Genomic DNA, 21,439 nt, shown 5'->3' on the forward strand with positions numbered 1-21,439 from the left:
ATCTAATCAGGGAGTTTATACCATCACACTATAACATCGTTCTAATGTATTCGAAAAACTTTTCCCTTAGAAAATAATGTGCCCACACCGTCATTGGAGTTTCGTAAGTTTTTGCCATCCATGTATTCCCAACAAGAGTGGGCTTTTTCAATATGGTCTCCCATTTCCAATCAAAATCTTTGCGGTCATTGTTGTCATATATTAGACCCTTAAAATTATGTAAAAAATTTGAATTCTTTATATTTTCACATGTATTTCTCTAAAGATGTCATCCACATAAGCGATGAGTTGCATTAGGAACAATATTCTTTATTGCATCTCGCATGGCAAGGTCTCCATGTGTTATTATTGCATTCAGAAGCTTCTCACCCATCGATTCAAGAAAGGTTTCCAATTCGTCCAATAGTAAACCACAACAAAAAATAACAATCTGTCCATGATGATTGCATCTAGAAAATATGACCAATGGTTTGTTGTATTTTCTCTTCTTGTAAGTGGAATCAAAAGCAACAATATCTCCAAAGCACTAATAGTCGACAATTGATTGGCCATCTGTCCAAAATATATATGCTCAGGCTTGTGATCGCTTGTAAATATATACTTCCCAAAAATAAGAAGATCGTTGTTAGATTTGTCAATCAAATAATTGATTGCGGTATTTGCATCTCCATTTTTAACTTTTGATCTACGATAACAGTCAATATGGTTGTATAAATCTTTGCGAGTGAAACCATCATAATGATATCCACCTTTCTGGCTTGTAATATATCCTATAATATGACACGTCTTGACACCAAATTGGTAAAGGTTCTCCACTTGGACTTTATCGACTACAATTAGATGACGATTGGCTAGAACAAGATCTGCAAATATCGAAGGAGTTAATTCATGATTGTAACCTTCAAAAAAATATGATATTTTCCATCTTCCATACTGGTAGTCAAACTTAACCTTAAGCCACGCTTGGCACTTAGTTTTCCTGATTAACTTTGCCTTCATTGTTCTATTGTCCAAATCAAGATATCTCATATTTCGTCACCCCTCTTTATTGCACACAAATTATCTATAAATAATTATACCCATCCTTATCTTTAATGATGTCGTTCTTCCTCATACAAAGCCATGCTAACTAATATAAGCGTTATAAAATTGGTAAACTTCATCATCTGCCCTAAACTCGAGGTTACAAATGTCTCTCCACTATTAAATTCGCAATTCTTTTAACTTCAGCTATGTCTTCATTATTGCTAATAACATTCAATGAATCTTGATCATCTGAAATCGGTTGATAATTGAAATCATCACCTAAATCGTTGTCCGAATTAATTTTTACATCATCCACATATGTAGACATTATTTTTCACTTAGAACAATCAAACATGGTAAATTAAAACTATAAAAATTTATTGGGTTATTTATTAAAACATAAATAATTCTTGCTTAAAAATAATTTAATCAAAATATGCATAAATTAAAGACAACTTATGGCATAACTACATGACAATTTTACCCATTGTTAAACCTTATCAATAGTTTTACAATTAAACTTTATCAATTTTTGGTCTTATTTAATTTGATGATGGTGTACGTTCCAACAAATACATAATAACTAACTATGGAAATGATTCATTCAACTAAAATTGAAGTAAAAAAATTATTCCTGTTGTAAAATAAAGATATATAAAATAAAGATAGAAGACTCTTTTATTAATATAATTAGCTCAATAATTTATATATATATATAATAATATTATATGTTGTATTGTGTATATATATACAAAGATAAGAAAAAGTATTAAAAATAAAGAGAGAGAGAATTGCATTTATTTATCGTTACTATCTCAAAATAATAAAGATGATTAATATTGCTATTAATATTATATGTAAAGAGTAATAGAAAATAGAATTTAAAATGCTTATAAAATAAAATAGGAGAAAGAATTGTAGCATAAAGAGGAAATAGATTTCTTATTACTTGCTTCTGTGTAAGAAAGAAAAGAGAGAGTATTTGTATATAGAAGAGAGAGAAATGCTTTATTTTGTATTATTGTATGTTCTACGTAAAGGCTATGATGCCTTATTTATAGTAGTACAAAATCAACCTTCATTAAAGGTTGGTCTTCAAATTTCTTCCTTGAAAATAAACCTCTTTGCATGGGAAAGATTATTAACCGCCCAATAAATGGGCATTCATTTCATGTTTATCCCAACACTCCCCCTTGAATGCCCATTAAGGATTATGCCTCGTTAAAACCTTACTAAAGAAAACCCAATGGGAAAAAACCTTAGTGAAGGAAAAAGAGTACAATATCCTTTAGTGATGGGGACTGCCTCATTAAAAACCTTGTCAAGAAAAACCCAATGGGAAAAAACCTGACCAAGGGAAAAAGAGTACAGTCTCCCCCTCTTGCCGACATCATTTAATGTCTCGAAATCGGCGCATTCCAATCTCATGTACCAATCTTTCAAGGGAGGATTTTGGGAGTGATTTTGTGAATAAATCTGCCAGATTGTCACTTGAGCGGATCTGTTGCACATCAATTGTCCCTTGATTTTGAAGATCATGAGTGAAGAAGAATTTGGGAGAAATATGCTTTGTTCTATCACCTTTGATGTATCCGCCTTTAAGTTGAGCAATACATGCTGCATTATCTTCAAACAGGATAGTTGGAGCTATCTTATGATCAATCAGTCCACATGATGACAGAATATATTGGATCAGACTCCTCAGCCAAAAATACTCGCGACTAGCTTCATGAATCGCCAGTATTTCGGCATGATTAGAGGATGTTGCAGCAATCGTCTGTTTCGTAGACCTCCATGATATAGCTGTTCCACCATATGTGAATAAGTATCCTGTTTGAGATCTCCCTTTATGTGGATCAGACAAGTATCCGGCATCTGCATAGCCAACTAGTTGTGACTTGGATCCATAGGGATAAAACAATCCCATATCAACCGTCCCATGAAGATATCGAAAGATTTGTTTGATTCCACTCCAATGTCTTCTGGTTGGAGAGGAACTATACCTTGCTAGTAAATTCACCGCGAATGATATGTCAGGTCGCGTATTATTAGCAAGATACATTAGCGCTCCAATGGCACTAAGATATGGTACTTCAGGACCAAGGATATCTTCATTTTCTTCTTTAGGACGGAATTGATCCTTTTTCACATCCAAAGATCTTACGATCATTGGTGTACTTAATGGATGTGACTTGTCCATATAAAATCTTTTCAAGATTCTTTCTGTGTATGTTGTTTGATGAATAAAGATCCCACCTTTTATATGCTCGATCTGCAGGCCGAGACAAAACTTAGTCTTTCCAAGATCTTTCATCTCAAACTCTTCTTTTAGAGTTTTTATAATTGTTGGAATCTCTTCAGGAGTCCCAATGATATTTAAATCATCAACGTACACAGCAATTATAATGAATCCAGATGCAGATTTCTTTATGAAAACACATGGGCAGATATCATCATTCTTGAATCCGTTTTTGGCCAAATACTCAGTAAGACGATTATACCACATTCGTCCAGATTGCTTTAGACCATATAAAGATCTTTGCAATTTGACTGAGTATAACCCTTGCGAATATTCATTGGATGGTTTAGATATCTTTAGTCCTTCAGGGACTTTCATATAGATATCCCGATCTAATGAGCCGTACAAATAGGCTGTTACCACATCCATTAAATGCATATGCAGTTTATGATATGCAGATAAACTGACCAAATAACGCAATGTTATCGCATCCACTATAGGGGAATACGTTTCTTCATAATCTATACCGGGCCTTTGTGAAAAACCTTGTGCCACAAGTCGGGCTTTATAGCGCACAACTTCATTTTTCTCATTTCGTTTTCTCACAAATACCCATTTGTATCCAACAGGTTTTACATCTTCTGGTGTACGGACTACAGGTCCAAAGACTTCACGTTTTGTAAGTGAGTCTAATTCAACCTTCATGGCTGCTTCCCATTTTGGCCAATCATTTCTTTGTCGACATTCTTCAACTGATCTTGGCTCAAGATCCTTACTTTCATGCATGATATTTAATGTCACATTATATGCAAATATTTCATTGACAATTGTCTTATTTCGGTCCCATTTCTCTCCTGTAAAGACATAATTTATCGAGATCTCGTCATTTTCACAATTTTCAGGTACCTGAACGTCTTCTGGCGTTATATCAGAATTTTGGACAACTGCCGGTGTCTTTACAATGTCTTTTTCAACAGGAATCGTATTTACCTCTTTTCTCTTTCGAGGATTTTTATCTTTGGAACCGACAGGCCTGCCACGCTTCGGCGTGTATTTGCTTCCGTGGCTATTTGTCCTACTGGGACATCAATTCGAATTGGGGCACTTTCCGCTCTGCTACGCTTTTGGCGTGAATTTGCTTCAGTGGCTACTTGTCCTACTGGGACATCAATTCGAATTGAGGCATTTTCCGCTGGTATGTGAGATTTGGTTATCCTCTTTGTATCGGAAAATGCATCAGGCAATTCATTTGCTATTCTTTGCAAATGTATAATCTTTTGAACTTCTAGTTCACATTGCCCTGATCGAGGATCTAAATGCATCAACGATGATGCATTCCAATTAAGTTCCTTTTCAGGAAGCTTATTCTCTCCCCCTAATGTTGGAAATTTTGATTCATCAAAATGACAATCCGCAAACCGGGCTTTAAACACATCACCAGTTTGTATCTCAAGATACCTCACTATAGAGGGAGAATCATATCCAACATATATCCCCAATTTTCTTTGGGGTCCCATTTTGGTGCGATTAGGTGGTGCAATGGGAACATATATCGCACACCCAAATATTCTTAAATGGGAGACATTTGGCTGCTGGCCAAAAGCTAATTGCATAGGAGAGAACCGATGGTAACTCGTTGGCCTCAAACGAATAAGTGCTGCGGCATGTAAAATAGCATGCCCCCAAACCGAGGTTGGGAGATTTGTTCTCATAAGTAAAGGTCTAGCAATCAATTGGAGGCGTTTAATAAGTGATTCTGCTAACCCATTTTGTGTGTGAACATAAGCCACTGGATGTTCAACACTTATTCCATTAGCCATACAATAAGCATCAAAAGCTTGGGAAGTAAATTCACCAGCATTATCAAGACGAATTGCTTTGATTGGATTTTCTGGAAATTGTGCTTTTAATCGAATAATTTGAGCCAGTAATCTCGCAAACGCCAGGTTGCGAGAAGATAATAAGCACACATGTGACCATCTCGAAGATGCGTCTATCAGGACCATAAAATATCTAAAAGATCCACATGGTGGATGAATAGGTCCACATATATCACCTTGAATCCTCTCTAGGAATTCAGGAGACTCAAATCCAATCTTTACTGGTGATGGCCTTAAAATTAACTTCCCTTGAGAACATGCAGCACAACAAAATTCACTAGTTTTAAGAATCTTCTGGTCCTTTAGTGAATGCCCATGAGAGTTTTCAATAATTCTTCTCATCATGGTTGTTCCCGGATGACCCAATCGGTCGTGCCAAGTTATGAACTCATTTGAGTTAGTAAACTTCTGGTTTACAATGGCATGTGATTCAATTGCACTAATCTTGGTATAATACAACCCAGATGAAAGTGAGGGTAATTTTTCTAATATAACTTTCTTATTTGAATCATGAGTTGTGATATATAAATACTCATGATCTCCCTCATTCATAGTCTCAATATGATATCCATTTCGGCGAATATCTTTAAAACTCAACAAGTTTCTTCGAGACTTGGTAGATAACAGTGCATTATTTATTATAAATTTTGTTCCTCCAGGAAACAAAATTATAGCTCTTCCGGAGCCTTCTATCACATTGCCTGAGCCAATAATAGTGTTAACATATTCCTCTTTTGGCACAAGATGGGTAAAATATATATCACTTTTGAGAATAGTGTGTGAACTTGCACTATCCGCAAGGCATACATCTTCATTACATATCCTTGCCATTCTTCAAAAACAAATAATAAAATGAGTAGTATGCACAGTTAAATTGAATACTTGATCAGAATTATTTTTCTAAGAAATACTGTACATAAAATAATGTCATATACTAAAATTTTATTTTAACACATTTAATAATTTCAAAATTCATAAACATTAATATTTCATTATTTATGTACATCACATTTGAAACTTAAATACATAGAAAATAAAACTTAACAATAAGTTCTTTACATTATTTATTTACATAAATACTTCACAATCTCACATATTAAACTATTCCATCATTGATCAAATGACCAATATTTCCTTCAGGGTCCTCAAAGAAATCAGATACATCATAATGAGTGGTGGAGTTCTCAGCATCATTTGAAACAAAATTTGTTTCCTTTCCTTTGTCGTTCTTTTTCAAAGATGCCTGGTAAAGATCGACTAGGTGCCTTGGGGTACGACAGGTACGTGACCAATGGCCCTTTCCACCACAGCGGAAACACTTCTCCTCGGTTGATTTATTCTGCCCGATATTCTTTTCTTTGTCCCACTTCTGGTGAGATCCTCTCTTTTGAACATAATTCCTTTTCCTTCCATAATTTTTCTTGTTATTAAAAGCTTGCCATTTACCTCTTCTGGGGTAATGATTTGCCGCATTTACTTCAGGAAATGGGGCGGCGCCAGCTGGGCGCGCTTCATGATTTTTTAGTAACAACTCATTGTTGCGTTCGGCAACAAGAAGGCAAGAAATTAACTCAGAATATTTTTTAAACCCTTTCTCTCGATACTGCTGCTGCAGGAGCACATTCGAGGCATGGAAGGTTGAGAAAGTTTTCTCCAACATATCATGATCAGTTATTTTTTTCCCACACAATTTCATTCGTGAGGTGATTCGAAACATTGCAGAATTATATTCATTTATAGATTTAAAATCTTGTAAACGCAAATGCGTCCATTCATACCGGGCTTGAGGAAGTATCACCGTTTTCTGATGATTGTACCTTTCTTCAAGGTCTTTCCAAAGATCTGCAGGATCTTTTAATGTGAGATATTCATTTTTCAATCCTTCGTCAAGATGACGACGGAGAAAAATCATGGCTTTAGCTTTATCCTTCTGGGATGCATTATTGTCAACCTTAATGGTATCTCCAAGATCCATTGAATCAAGATGGATTTCAGCATCCAATATCCATGATAAATAATTGTTTCCAGATATATCAAGAGCATTGAATTCAAGATGAGAGAGTTTCGACATAATGAAAATATTACCTGAGTCTTTCTAAAGATTTGATCAGAGTCTCGTGCTGATAACGTGTTGTAAAATAAAGATATATAAAATAAAGATAGAAGACTCTTTTATTAATATAATTAGCTCAATAATTTATATATATATATAATAATATTATATGTTGTATTGTGTATATATATACAAAGATAAGAAAAAGTATTAAAAATAAAGAGAGAGAGAATTGCATTTATTTATCGTTACTATCTCAAAATAATAAAGATGATTAATATTGCTATTAATATTATATGTAAAGAGTAATAGAAAATAGAATTTAAAATGCTTATAAAATAAAATAGGAGAAAGAATTGTAGCATAAAGAGGAAATAGATTTCTTATTACTTGCTTCTGTGTAAGAAAGAAAAGAGAGAGTATTTGTATATAGAAGAGAGAGGAATGCTTTATTTTGTATTATTGTATGTTCTACGTAAAAGCTATGATGCCTTATTTATAGTAGTACAAAATCAACCTTCATTAAAGGTTGGTCTTCAAATTTCTTCCTTGAAAATAAACCTCTTTGCATGGGAAAGATTATTAACCGCCCAATAAATGGGCATTCATTTCATGTTTATCCCAACAATTCCAACTGCCAACGTATTATTAAGTTTTCTTTTATCAACATTTTCTCCAATTATATATAGATTATAGTAGAAAAAAATGAGTCACGTAAGTCTTAATTTTAAATAATGATATATGACTAATTATCTTCGTCTATAGTGTATACTCTATAATATATGTAAGAGACCGTTCACATCAACTTTTTCAATGCTCTTGAAACAATGCATAAAAGAATACGTCGATTAGAAAAACATAACTTACATGGGAACTGGAATCTCACATTTATTTATTTTACAATTATCTTGGTCAAAGCAGGGATATAGAACATGCAGGTTCAGGATTTACTAAGAACTTCTTCCGGAAAAAAAGGAAGCATATAAATAGCAACATGCTCATCAACACTATATATATAAATTTTGATAGTCGTGGTTTTAGGTTCTTTTCTTTACAAACTAGATAGATATAACCAAAGATTTATTATTGATTTATGACATATTATCATTATTTAATTGAATAGCACCTTTTACACTTGACTTGTGAAGATCTTTTTCTTCTTTTTTTTCCGTTGTTTTTCAAAATTAAAAAAGAAATCTTTGATGGTTGTAAGAAATTTCGTGAAAAGAGAGAAGAGAAAGGACAATCACCACAGTCAATTACAACTTTGAAACTTTGTAGGAATCATCTTTATTTTTTTAACACTATTTAAATTAGAAGAATTTGGAAGGAAAAAAAAATATAAAAGAAGAAATTGGATGGAAAAATCAAGTTTTTATTATTTGAATCACAAAAGAAATTGAGTGAAAAACCAAAAAATATATGTGGGACTTATGTAAATTTTTCTTCTCAATTGTGAAGAAAATTGAGAGAAGGACAAACATGATTTAAATTTCAGATTTACCTTTTGATTTTAATAGTTTTAATATATTATTATAATAGAAATTTATATTTAAACATGATATATCTATTAGATAAATAATTTAAATTAAATATATAAAATTATAATATTTTATAATATTTATAAAATATAATAAAACATAAATAAATAAGAATATTTATATTTTATTAGGATATTAATATAATTTTATATCATTATGATTTTTTTTTCTTATTTTTTTTATTCAAAAAAAAATTCTATTTTCTTTCTATTCATTTTCTCTCCGTCCAAACAATACACAAATAACTCTACTTTTTTCCTTCTATTTCTCTCTTCTCATTTTCTTTTCTCTTATTTTCTTTCCTTTTATTTTCTTTCCTATATCCCAACAAAACCTAAATAAGAATCTACTAAAAACTAAAAATCCAAGAGGATCTTTCACTGCATCCAAACAAAATTAAGAGAAAATGTATTAATTTGCATCATAATAAAATCATAGAACATACCTAGCGTATAATTCAAACTTATGAAAAAATTAAAACAAATTGAGATCTCTTATGGATGGTGAAAATGGAAGCAGTCGAGACACTCATCAGACGCAGCTACAATGAAGTGTACAATCCTAATTTTATTTAATAAATATAAAGTCAGTCAAGACACTCATCACAACACACAGAAAATAAAATAAAGAGCCCAACCTTCATTTAATACATATAGCTCAAGTTATTTTGCAAAATGGTCCTTCTAAACATCTTATATTTAAGTACATAATTCGAATTCTACAATGCAAATACGATAATAATATAAACAATTGAATGAATACTCATTAATGATCTTTGATATTTTTATCTCATGCATGGTCAAGGTTGATACATGTTGTTAAGGGTGTGTTACCCGTATTTTTATCGCGGGTTTAGAAGAAATCACCTATATTTAATGCCAAGACTATAAATTGTTGCTTGGGCTTGAACATGGATTTGGACCGCAAAACTCAAAAGTCCGTTCATGTTGGCAGTTGGTTTATAAATATTCACCAAACAAAAGAAATTCTTCATTCAAGCCAAGAAACGTCCAAGTGGATGAAATTATGAACCAAACACACCCTGATCACTCAGGAAAGTTTACTTTTTCCACCCTGCTAGTCTTAAGGTAATTTGTAAACAATGTCCTAAAATAAAATCATTCTTCTTTGACCGTCCATGCAAAAGAGAAAAAGCTAGACATGATTAAAGATGTTAGTAGTAAGAGAAAATCCACAATCATGCAATTATGCAAACTTTGTTTTAAGAATCACCATAGACTTTAGCGTAGTGACAGTTCATTTGTCTCCTGAGCAATCATATTTGGATTTAAAACTTGATTGAAATCAAGTAGTTGATGGAAATCCTTAAAAGTATTATGTGTAAATATGTAGTATGCGTGAGTTTGTAATGTTATAATGTCTAGAATTTAGGAGTGTCTAACTCATCTAACAAAAAAAAAATCATACCATGTATATAACAAAAATCAATCATCCATATATATATATATATATATATATATATATATATATATATATATATATATATATAATAACTAATGTAATATCCAACTTTTTGTATCCACATGTATTTTTTATTCACCTACCTATAACAGATTATCATGTTGAGGTTATAACTCAAAGCTTGTAAGTTAATTCTTTACGAAGACCGCCATATTTATTATTATTGTTGTTAACTTCTTATTATTATGTAACTCCAAGACTTTTGCTTGAGTGAATTTACATTAGGGTTAAAGAACCCTTAAATATCCTATGATGATAACCAAGGTCGACCAAGGATTCACACTAGTTGGGGTATAAACCTACATTGATTAAAAAGAGAACCGGCATAAAGTAACAAAAAATGAAGCTTGAAGCAGAAATTGAATCAGCAATCACATCTTGTCGCTCCATCAAATGAACGTAATTGAAAAATGAGAAAGAAAGAGAAAGTATCAACACTAATAATATCTTGCTGATTAAATAAATTCATAGTTTTAAAAATAATTGCAATAAATTGAGCAAATAGCAAAATGCCTCCTAAGACCTAACATCCTTAAATCTTCACTTCCAAGGATCATCCCTCCAAGGAAAAATGTGTTACTGCCTCTGCAATAATCATCAATGCAAATCCCTTTAGCAGGACAAAGAAACATCAATGTCCCCAATAATAACAATAATGAATCACTTAGAAGGTGAGCAATAAAAAATGCCTGTACAAGGTGATCTTGTCACTGTAAAATGGTAAGAGCCTTGAAAGAAGCAAACCCACACCCTTAATTTGATCCCACAGCTTTGTTACACAACCCATTTCTTGCCCTCTTGATTGATATAATATCGGAGAATGAGTCGACGAGTTGCCCGGCCAAACTACTCGGATCATCGATCAGAGTCTGAATGAATGTGTTAACCACCCTACGTTCTTGCTCCGTCGACCTCAAACTGAACCATGTCAGCAACTTCAACCGAAACTCCTGTTTAATATGACCCTGGCATTCTAGCCAACGAATCACTTTCACACAATATTCGAAGTTCTCGTCCAATGAGAACGAACCATCCGCTATGTGCAAAGGAGACCCATTCATCAGAGTGCTGTCACAATCATGCGCCTCTTCGTTCGAGCTTGCTAACCTTTTCTTGCATGCATCTACGCGAGAGTCAACAGCTGGAACTTCTCCGGTCGGCCCTTGTGTCCAGATTTGGGAATCACCACTACCATCCGACCCTGCCAAACAGTTTTTTTCGAGATCATGAGAGGCTGCATCGTCGTCCGGCTCAACTGCCTGCTGCAAAGTGCAACCATTATCTTCGTCCCTGGAAGACTCGAAAGGAGGTGTAAGTTCTTCATTTAAATCAGGCACCGAAGCAACATTTAAATCGAGGCCTCGTGAAACGGAAGGGAACCGCTCTTCTAGATTGCGAGGCACAATCATTTCTCTTTGTGCACAGCAATTTCTCAAATCCGCTCCGCAAAACCCCTCCAAGCAACCTTGTTCTTGAGCCCAGGCAAGATGCAAAAGTTTTCCAAGGTCTCGAACTTTAAATCCAGAGTCAACCATTGAAGAACTCGGCTCCGTTTTGGATCCAAAAGAATTGTCTCCAGTTTGAAGGCTCTCCTTCTTGCGGCTGATGGCAACCGATGAAGACGGACTTTTTTCCAATATCTCTATGCTCTTGGTGAAACACTTGGCCTCAGAATGACCTAAATCGCCCTTATCGGTATAAGATATAATCCTAAAAGTATATTCTGTGCATGGCTGGAGATCAGATATCAAAATCCTCCTCTGAGCTTTCGGAAAGACACAAACAGGATCTTTTGTGTGTGATTCCTCCCTACTCTTGTAATACCAGAGCTTGTAACCCTTAATTTCCTCGGAAGATGCATTTGATATTCCAATCAAAATTATTTTGACTGATGAAGCTGTTACCTCTTCGAAAACAAACTTGCAGGCCGCGGGAAGGGAGCCCTCTGCAAGTTAAATACAGTCATTGTCAACAGTATAATCGAAATTGTTTGGGCCAAAAAACAGAAGGATAAGAAAGGAAGAAACCATAAATAAAAGAAGGCAATAATTCCAACCTCCGGATTCTGGATTTGAACTGGGAACAGTGGCCAACCATTCATCGGCTTTCCCAATAGCAAGAGAGCAGAGTTTCTGTACATCACCGGCAATAGGGAGTCTGCTGACAATGCCGCGTGCCATCTTGGAAGAAACCCCATTAACTGGACCAACTTCCGTTTCTAATTTAGCCTTCGCCTCTTGTACAATTTCATGAAGTTGTTTAAATCTCAAACTTCCATTCAGAAGCCTGAAGCTCAAATATATCCGGTAACACAGCACATCTAAACGCCGAGCATCTTTTGCTATATTTAGCTGCTTCTTCCAACATCTGCCATTATTAAACATGAACATCACCACAATGCTGCAAACTTAGCCACCAAGGTAAGTGTTGAAAGAGAAGTAACACAAAAATTTATACACCACAACAATTCGTTTCACTACAAAAATTCAAGGAGCCAGGGAAAGGCCATAATGGAATTAATTAATCATGGAAAAGACACATCAAAGATCCAAAAACTATAGTAGTTGAAAGTTTGCTTATTGTTGCAAGAAAATCATGGACAGAAGGGGATGTAAACATGAGAAATTTCCAGTAGTATATACAATCAGAATGCACATCAATAAACTTTTTGCCACTGAAACAAAGAAATTGGAAATGATTCATCAAAAACCTCCGTATATGAACGAATAGTAGGTGAGGTCATGTAATGTGGTCAGTGAAAAGAAATTACTCACCCAAGTATCCCAGTAACTTTGCCGCAGGATGCACAACAATAACTGCCATCTAGTTGCATCAGTTGCCCATGATCAACTACTCCCACTTTTTCATGCTGAAGAGCACACTCGATGTGGCAAGACATACCACAGGAGTCCCCTTGGGCTGAGTCGGATGTGCAAACCAACCAAAGACTAGGGTCCTTGTTATCATCGAAAAGGTGGCAAATACAGCAAGAACATCTTCTACAAAATGTATCATCTTTAGACAGAACTGCTCTACAAGCCGAATTCTTACAGATCCACGAGTCAGAATGTCCAAAATCAGAAGGTGGGTCGGAGGTTGGAATGAATCGAGTAGGGTTTTCACCCTTTCGATGTTGTTTCCTTGAAAGCTGATTGCTGGGAGCAGAATATTTTTTCGAATCCTGTTTCTTGGAAATCTTGCTAGTTGACTTTGTTTCTGTCATCCTGATCTTTGTAGAACTGTTCTTTTTGTCCTTATCAAAGGACGTTCTCAGAAGTTCTTTCCTAGGACCAGATTTCAGGAATTCCGGAAGGAGTTCTGAATTTTTTGAACCACCTTCAGAATTGACATTTTTTTGGGATTACTTTGCACACTGGATGAATGGCCTTGAACACCAGAGCCTGAACAGATAACACGGCAACAAAAGCAAAGTAAGTCCTGTGAAGACAGAAGGGAAGTTCGACTAACTAAAACAGTAACACTGAAAGAGACAGATAAATGCCAATTAACTAAAGAGAAATATTGAAGATATTGATAAAATTCATGAAACAAATATAAAGTTCAAATTCAACCATTGACATGACTAGAATGGCAATCAGAGTGTAGTTCAAGCTTTGAAAGCCGGGGCAACCTAGATCATTTACAACATAGTCAATTTCATTTGCTTTTATAAGTAATGCCAAAAGCGCTTATATTTAACAACTTAAACTAAGATTGTTACTCTCCACACATATGATCTAATTCTCACTCCTAATGCCAATTTTTCCATCTAGCCTTGTTCTATGCATTAAGGGGCAGTTTCTCCAACACTTGCACTAGATATATGATCTAATGGGAAGTATAGCCTCACACATCGGTTAGGGTCATTTCGTCACAAAAAATTGTCAAAATGAGTCCAAAGATAACACAACAATCTATGTCTCTATGGTAAGATAAATAGACTCAGAATTTGATCACGTGTGGTGAATCACAACCAGTTGAACAAGAAGTATAAGCCTAACATTAGAACAAAATCATTTGTCTGTTAAAACGTTCCTCCTTGGCTCTTTGCATTGACAGAAGTGATGTTAAATCAAATATTTACCTTCTATTTAGGAACATTCAAAATCTCCAAACATCAATGTTGAAATTATTATTATGCTAATACCATCCTAAATAAGGAAATGAAAGAAATAAGCATTCAAGGGAGACAGCAAGAACTAAAGAAAAATGTATTTAATAATGTAAGTTCAAGATGCACAACCGCCAAGAAAATACCAAAAATCAAGTTGATCCAGGTGAAGAATTGCACATATTGAACAAACAACAGCTACCCTGAATCAGTTAAAATTTCAAAATGATCCCTACAATACACTCAGACAATAAATATTATATCTTCTCACCAAACATGCAATGGTTCACATTGAAAACAGATGAAGCAGCAAAAGTATACACAGATAAAATGCCTTCAAATAATTCAAATACCTAAAAGCCTAAAGTGTGGTTATGTTACTAGAAAACATAGAGCAGGAAAGTGGATACCACATAAGCACCAGATCCTCCCCAAGGGTGAGAAGAGTCGGAAGAGAGATCTTGACAGAGTTTACCCTAGTGAAGCATTTCCAAAGTCACAATGGAGTAGCTACTCAAGGAGCATCGACGGCTAAAATGGCTGCTAGAGTTTAGAATAGGCATAACCCTTTTTATATACTAGATTCTATAGCTCTGTGCAGTTATAGGAGCACATGCTAAAAGCTTTGATTTCAAATTTAACATGCACATCTCAAATTATACCCATAAAGCATTTCAAATGTTTAAATGGAATGTATCTTTTTTATCAATCAAACGATTGGTCTAAAACTCCATGATCTTGATATTTCATGCAAGATATTTCTAACATTACTTCTAATTAAGTACATAACCAAAATTTAAAATTTTCTTTGATGTTATACTATATCTTGCACGATTATCTTATCTTTCTAGTGAACAATGACAAATCAGTTTTTGCAATAATATGAACAATGATCATGATCAAAAATTCTAATTAAGAAAATTTAAGACCCACCGGTAGATTTGTGAAGTATGTGACCAATATTATTAGCTTAATATAGAAACAGCAGATACAGCTTGGCCATGCTAATTAAGGACAGGGAAATCATACACAAATACACCTTAATGCATTTTGGAAGAAATATTTGAAGAATGAATATGGTCTTTCAGAAGGTTCACAAAACAATCTTGCGTAATTGTGCAGAAATACTAAAAATCACTATTGATGAACTTTTAATACCAAAAAATTTATTTTTGATTTGGAAGCGAATAGGACAACTTAGGGTGAGTTTGGTTTGCGTTTTCAGTTTCTATTTTTATTTTCAGTGTTTTTTGTTTTCACCTCCTGGTTTCTCTTTTATCTTCACAAAATTCTGAAAATGGAAAAAAAAAAAACTGAAAATAAAAACAGAAAATGAAATGTAAACCAAACACACCCTTAGACTGCAGAATTACCCTTTCTAGTTGCTATCAAGACAATGATTAAATTCAATAATAAAACCCACCTCTAAACATTTATAACACCAAACAAAAAATAAAACATATACTTGAATTGGGCGATTACATGTCTTTTTGTATGAGCCATGCTCAACATATATTAGAAACACAAATCAATTCTTTAATGTTTCATATGATAAAAACAGAACATCAATGGTAGGTCAAAATTTATATCCATGAGCTTCAAAGGAAAAAACTAATGCATGTTAAAAGTCCAATCAAACCAAACAGGAAAGACCAAAGAAATATCCTATTGAAACCAAACTTCACATTTGGTTTTGTGGAAAATATTCATAACCTTGCTTAAATTGTTACAAACAATTTGAAATGATTTGATTCTGCGTATTTCATTGTTATATTTTCCATAACAGGGTAGAGCTCGGGTTTTTTATGAGGTATAAAACATTTCCGCGTTGCCAAAGACAAACAGCATTTTCTAATTTAATAGTGTATAATATTTTTCCAATTTAATAAATTTCCAAAACAATACCACCCCGTGGCAAATGAGATAATACAAAATAGTAAACAAAATAGTTCAGTAATCATTAAAACCCAAAATGCTTATTCTGACATAACATTGATCCTTGATTAAAATTAGCCATACACTGGAATTTATCACAACCATTTACACTTACTACGGTATATCATGTCACACCAGCCAAACAAATTTCATGTTTTGGCCAGCAAGAAAGGAAACAAATCTTGATCAAGGAATAGGATACATGCAACATTAAAAGGAAAGAAACCATGAGACTGTAAAGTGAAATGATAAGAAACGAACAATACACCTTCCAAAACAAGTTTCAATAACTTATGCTATGAAGTGAACTAAAACTGCATAAGAAAACTAAAACTTATACTATGATTAGTATTATTCTGAAACATGTAGTAGTAACACTATTGAAAACTGCTAAAAATGGCCATCTAGTATAGTGAAGAAAGGGATGTAACAATATGAAACTGAAGGAAATGGAGTAAAATCTTTGTGATTTCACCCTCCTTCAGGTAAGTGCATATTATTTACCGATAGAATGAAAGCAAACGAGAGACCATGCCAAGTTTCCGAGAGGCCTAGCCCTCTACTAGTCTTAGTCTACTCCCCAACAATCTGAATTGCCCCTCAGCATTGTCTCACTTCCAAATATACCTCCCCACCTCACTCATTGAACAGAATCACAGCATTCGAGCATCCTCCATGTTATCCTTCCCACATGGTAACAGGTAAGGGCATACTTCACCTAAGGTTAAGTTAAATGAGTTGGGACAATTTTACTATTATTCCTAGAAACATCCGCATCCGCATCCGCAGCTAAGCCTTCTATTCCATTTACATCACGGCATCTAACGGAAACTCTCTAAGTAACTATAAAAACGGTCAATGCATGGCAAGAGAACTTTAAAATCATCTATGCAACTTCCAATTTCAGCTGTTACTCCACATGATGTCATGTTTCGACAGATGAACATACTATACATGATAAACTATTCTTCAGCTGGCACTCAGTAGTCAGAGCTACTTATAAAATAAAACGGTGAAGCAAATCGTTGCACTACCGAAAGAGAAGGCTGAAGAAGAAGCTCGAAAAGCTCACCTCTAGCAAGGAATTTATCTTCTAAATCCATTTGCACTCACTAAACAATATAACTGAATTGCCGTTTTCTGACAAGTAAAGAGAAAAAGCATGACAAGTGTGTCTACATTACTTGTGTAACAGCAAAGAAGGCCGCGCATGAATCACCGCTACACAGGTGATTCGTGAATCATACACGAACCAAATTAAGAAACTAAAAAGAACTTAATTATTTTTACACCAAAGAAAGCTAAAAGTTTTTAACCAAAACTTTAACACAACTACCAGCTTGTTTAAGTAGGAATTCTAATACAAGATCAAGAACAAACAGCTAGCGGGCGATATGAACTCTCAAAAAATCTTTGGATTTTCCACAACTATTGATCTATCAGGGAGACAACAATGGTTCATGTTCATATACAAAAATGCCACGATGTGGCGCATGAATTTAACACAAGAAACACACAAAATCACAATGCAGGCTAGAAAAACTATAAAGCACATGACACCAAGAAGTATTAAATTGGTAAAAAATAAATAAACACAAAAAGGAAAAAATGCACAAACCACACTACAATATTACCATATATCCTGCCCATTTAATTGTTAACCAACAATGCCTCATGCAAAATACCCAATTGAAAACACTACAACAAAAAAAACACACTTTTTTTTCAATTATTTCCATTATACTTATTTTCAACATACATTCCAAGCCAAAAAAAAAAAAAAAAACAAGTGACATAAACGACAAAGCGAACATGAACAAAAAAAGGAGCAGAGAAACACAATAAAAAGCGCATACTTCACGATTTGACTTCTTTTCCCATACGCATTGCCGCATTAACAACAGTGTAAAGAAAGGGAAAAAAATCAGACAAAGTCTTCTACAAAAAAACACATATAAATATCTTTTTACTGGTAATTTTATTTCACGAAAAATGAAAAGAGAAAATTACTACAAAATTTACAATAACCAGCTGAAATAATAATAGAAACAAATAAAAGCACGTAATTTTTAAAAAAAATAATAATAGTAAATTAAAATCTGCACATACGAAAAGAAGAACGAATCTAAAAAAGGGATCCCGAAATAAAGTAAGGAATGAAGGAGTGGTTTTTGCGAAGTGGAGGAGGAAGGAGAAGAAGAAGAGAATCACTGACCCTGTAAGTATGGTGAATGGGGAAATCAAGGGCTCTGGAACGAAAGAACCGAAATTTGGAGATGAATCTCGTTTCGGTTTCACAAAACACAAACTATGTTGTCGTTGTTGTTGTTGTTCGAGTTTCGTTCGTTGTTGTTAGTTTGTGACTTTGTGTTGCGTTGAAGAGAGAGAAAGAGAGAGTTGTTGTGAGAGTTGGTCACGTTAATAGAGAAAACAGGTGGGGGTGGAGGGGCACGCGCGCAGGGTGGCGCGTGAGGGAGGAGGTGGAAGTTTGAAGATGTAGGCTAAGGTCTGAAGCAGTCTTTGTTTGTTTGGTTGGATCAGTGTTTTCTTTTCTCTTTACCTATACACTGTACTTGTTTTCATTCCCTTTTCAGGCTTCCAATTTACCTGGATGGACGTTATTGCCCCTCTGTTTAGGTCAGTGAAACTCAGATTTGAAGTTATTATAACCTTCTAATGTACGGTATTATTGTATTGGCGTGTCACTTAGTTCTTCCGAAAGCCCATTTTTGCAAAAGAGAAAACATAGGAGAAAAACCCCTTTTTTTTAACAATTTAAATAATAAATTTAAAAAAAGGTTAATTTTAATTTTAAAATTTTAATTTTAAATTAATATGGTTTATTTATATTTAATGAGTCTAAAATATAACCTATTATTTATATTATTCATAATCTTTATTGTTTACTTAGCAAAATTATTTTAAAAAATTTAATAGAATATGTTTTAATTGAAATTTTGAAATATTTTTAAAATTTTTTCTGTTAATAAATTTTAGTTTTATCCTACTACGATAATTCTGCCTGCTAAAATAGTTTAACATTTGTTTTTAAGCAGATGTCAAAATCTAATCTTTCTAATATTTTTAAAAAGATTCTGTTAGAAAATTAATTAGGAGTGAAATTAATTCTAATCAATTAGTTAAAAAATAGATCAGCTAAAAAACAAAAAAAAAAGTAATCTCTCACTATTTTAATTTTTTAAATTTTAAAATCAAAAATAAAAAAATAATTTAGTTAGTTTATATTATAGTTAACTCTTTAAACTTTTTTTTTTAAAAATATTTTCATCACAATTTAATTTAACTAATTTTTAACTTCAGAACACGTTCATACAAATAAAAAAATAGATATAATGGAAGATATAACGGAAAGACAAGCAAAAAATTTATTATCAAAAGTCAAGAAAAATAAACAACTTTATATCAAAAGAGTTTTTACTGTTAATTAAATCATTTTGATATAGCCAAATACTTCAAACATCTAAAAAAAATTAATTGACCTATATTTATTAGTCCTAATTCGGTAACTCCCAATAAAATCCTTTATTTTATTTTATTCTCATAGAAAATTAATACTCCATCTCATATTTATTAGTCATTAACAAATTTTTATTTAATAAACAAATCAAAAAATTCACATTTTGATATATTCTACAAAAAATAAATATATTTTACATAAAATTTATGAAATTATTGTCATTTATTTTATTATATATAATGAAAATATGAGAAAATTAGTATATAAGTTTTATTTCTTAAATTATTATTCATTGTATATAATCTATAAAAAAATATATTATTAATAGATTGAACCCATAATCTTTTAATTATATAAAATACTCCTCATCTTAATTAAATAATCTCAAATTTGTTCTTGTTATTATTTATATTTAATTTCTCGAAAGACATGTTAATGCCTAATAATATACTAATTATAAATAAAGTTTCAAATGTAAACTGTCACCTTTGTGCTCATATAAAATTTATATTATATTTTAATAATAATAATAATAATTTATTATTATTATTATTATTATTATTATTATTATTATTATTATTATTATTATTATTATTATCCATAAATAGAGGGGGGTATGGTAAAAGTCGAAACAGGGATTGGAGGACAAAAATGTCCATTAGGATTTAGGATTTGGTGAAGATGGGAAATGAAGCAAGGAAGTGAGGAGAAAAAATGAGAGTGAGTGAATGGGTGAAGTGTGGGGCCTATAAATAGATTAGGATATGGTATTAGGGGGTGCCCTGCAATGCACTGCGCCTGCACCTAAATAAAAAGTACAAACAACCCCTCATTCATTGGTGCGTCAATTCACTCTCCTATCTACTGCGCCTGCGGACAACATTTTACCCAAAAATTAATTATTTTATGGTACATTTTAATAATAACGCTGTGTAGTAACTAGTAATTATTAATTATTTTTTATTTTTTATATATTTAGAAATTTAATTTTGAAGTACTAATATTACAATATTTTAATTAATAATCCAATTATAACTGCTTATTTAAATGATATTAAATATATAAAAAAGTTTTTTAATAATTTTAATAACGCTGTAGTAATTATTTTATATATATATATATTTAGAAATTTAATTTTGAAGTACTAATATTATAATATTTTAATTAATAATCCAATTATAACTGCTTATTTAAATGATATTAAATATATAAAAAAAGTTTTTTTATAATTTTAATAAATATTGTTTATAATAATTATAAAAATATACTTTTGAGCACATATTAGTAAAAGCTTTTTAAAAATTACGAAAAACATTACTTTTGAAAATTGAAGTATTTAAATTACACTATTTTCAATAAGTTTACTTATGAAATTCGAATTTGTGCCCTATTCTTTGGGAGGATCAAAATGCTGATGATTGTGATGTAACATCTTAATACTTAATAGTGCTCCTCTTTTTGAATTAATACACATTAAAAATAAAATAACACAAATATTTATACTTAAATATATAATGACTAATTTTTTATATATAATGACTAATTTTTTATGTATATATAGTATTTTAAGTAAAGATAATACTCTTTAATATTATATAAATAACTAGGAGTCTTAAATTTTTTATAAATTTACAATGTATATTTTTATGTGATTACATGTTAATTATTTTATAAAATATTTTTTAATTCATATT

At 32.5% G+C, this 21,439-nt stretch overlaps 1 protein-coding gene across 2 annotated transcripts; it reads right to left on the reverse strand.

Annotated features, from left to right (window-relative positions):
• Positions 1-10,424: 10,424 nt before the first annotated feature.
• Positions 10,425-18,669, reverse strand: LOC130951366 (VIN3-like protein 1). Of its 2 annotated transcripts, XM_057880016.1 has the most exons (4): positions 18,483-18,669; positions 12,996-13,622; positions 12,278-12,588; positions 10,426-12,166 (listed from the first exon to the last, which is right to left on the reverse strand). In XM_057880016.1, exons 2-4 carry the CDS (start codon positions 13,442-13,444, stop codon positions 10,974-10,976), a joined length of 1,953 nt encoding a protein of 650 aa, XP_057735999.1. In that variant the 5' UTR covers positions 13,445-13,622; positions 18,483-18,669; the 3' UTR covers positions 10,426-10,973. The 2 variants fall into 2 exon arrangements, with proteins under 2 accessions (XP_057736000.1, XP_057735999.1); XM_057880017.1 differs by lacking the exon at positions 18,483-18,669 and having other exon boundaries at positions 10,425-12,166; positions 12,996-13,580.
• Between the last annotated feature and the right edge of the window lie 2,770 nt (positions 18,670-21,439).

This window comes from Arachis stenosperma, chromosome 9 (assembly GCF_014773155.1).
Source record: "Arachis stenosperma cultivar V10309 chromosome 9, arast.V10309.gnm1.PFL2, whole genome shotgun sequence".
NCBI classification, from domain to species: domain Eukaryota; kingdom Viridiplantae; phylum Streptophyta; class Magnoliopsida; order Fabales; family Fabaceae; genus Arachis; species Arachis stenosperma.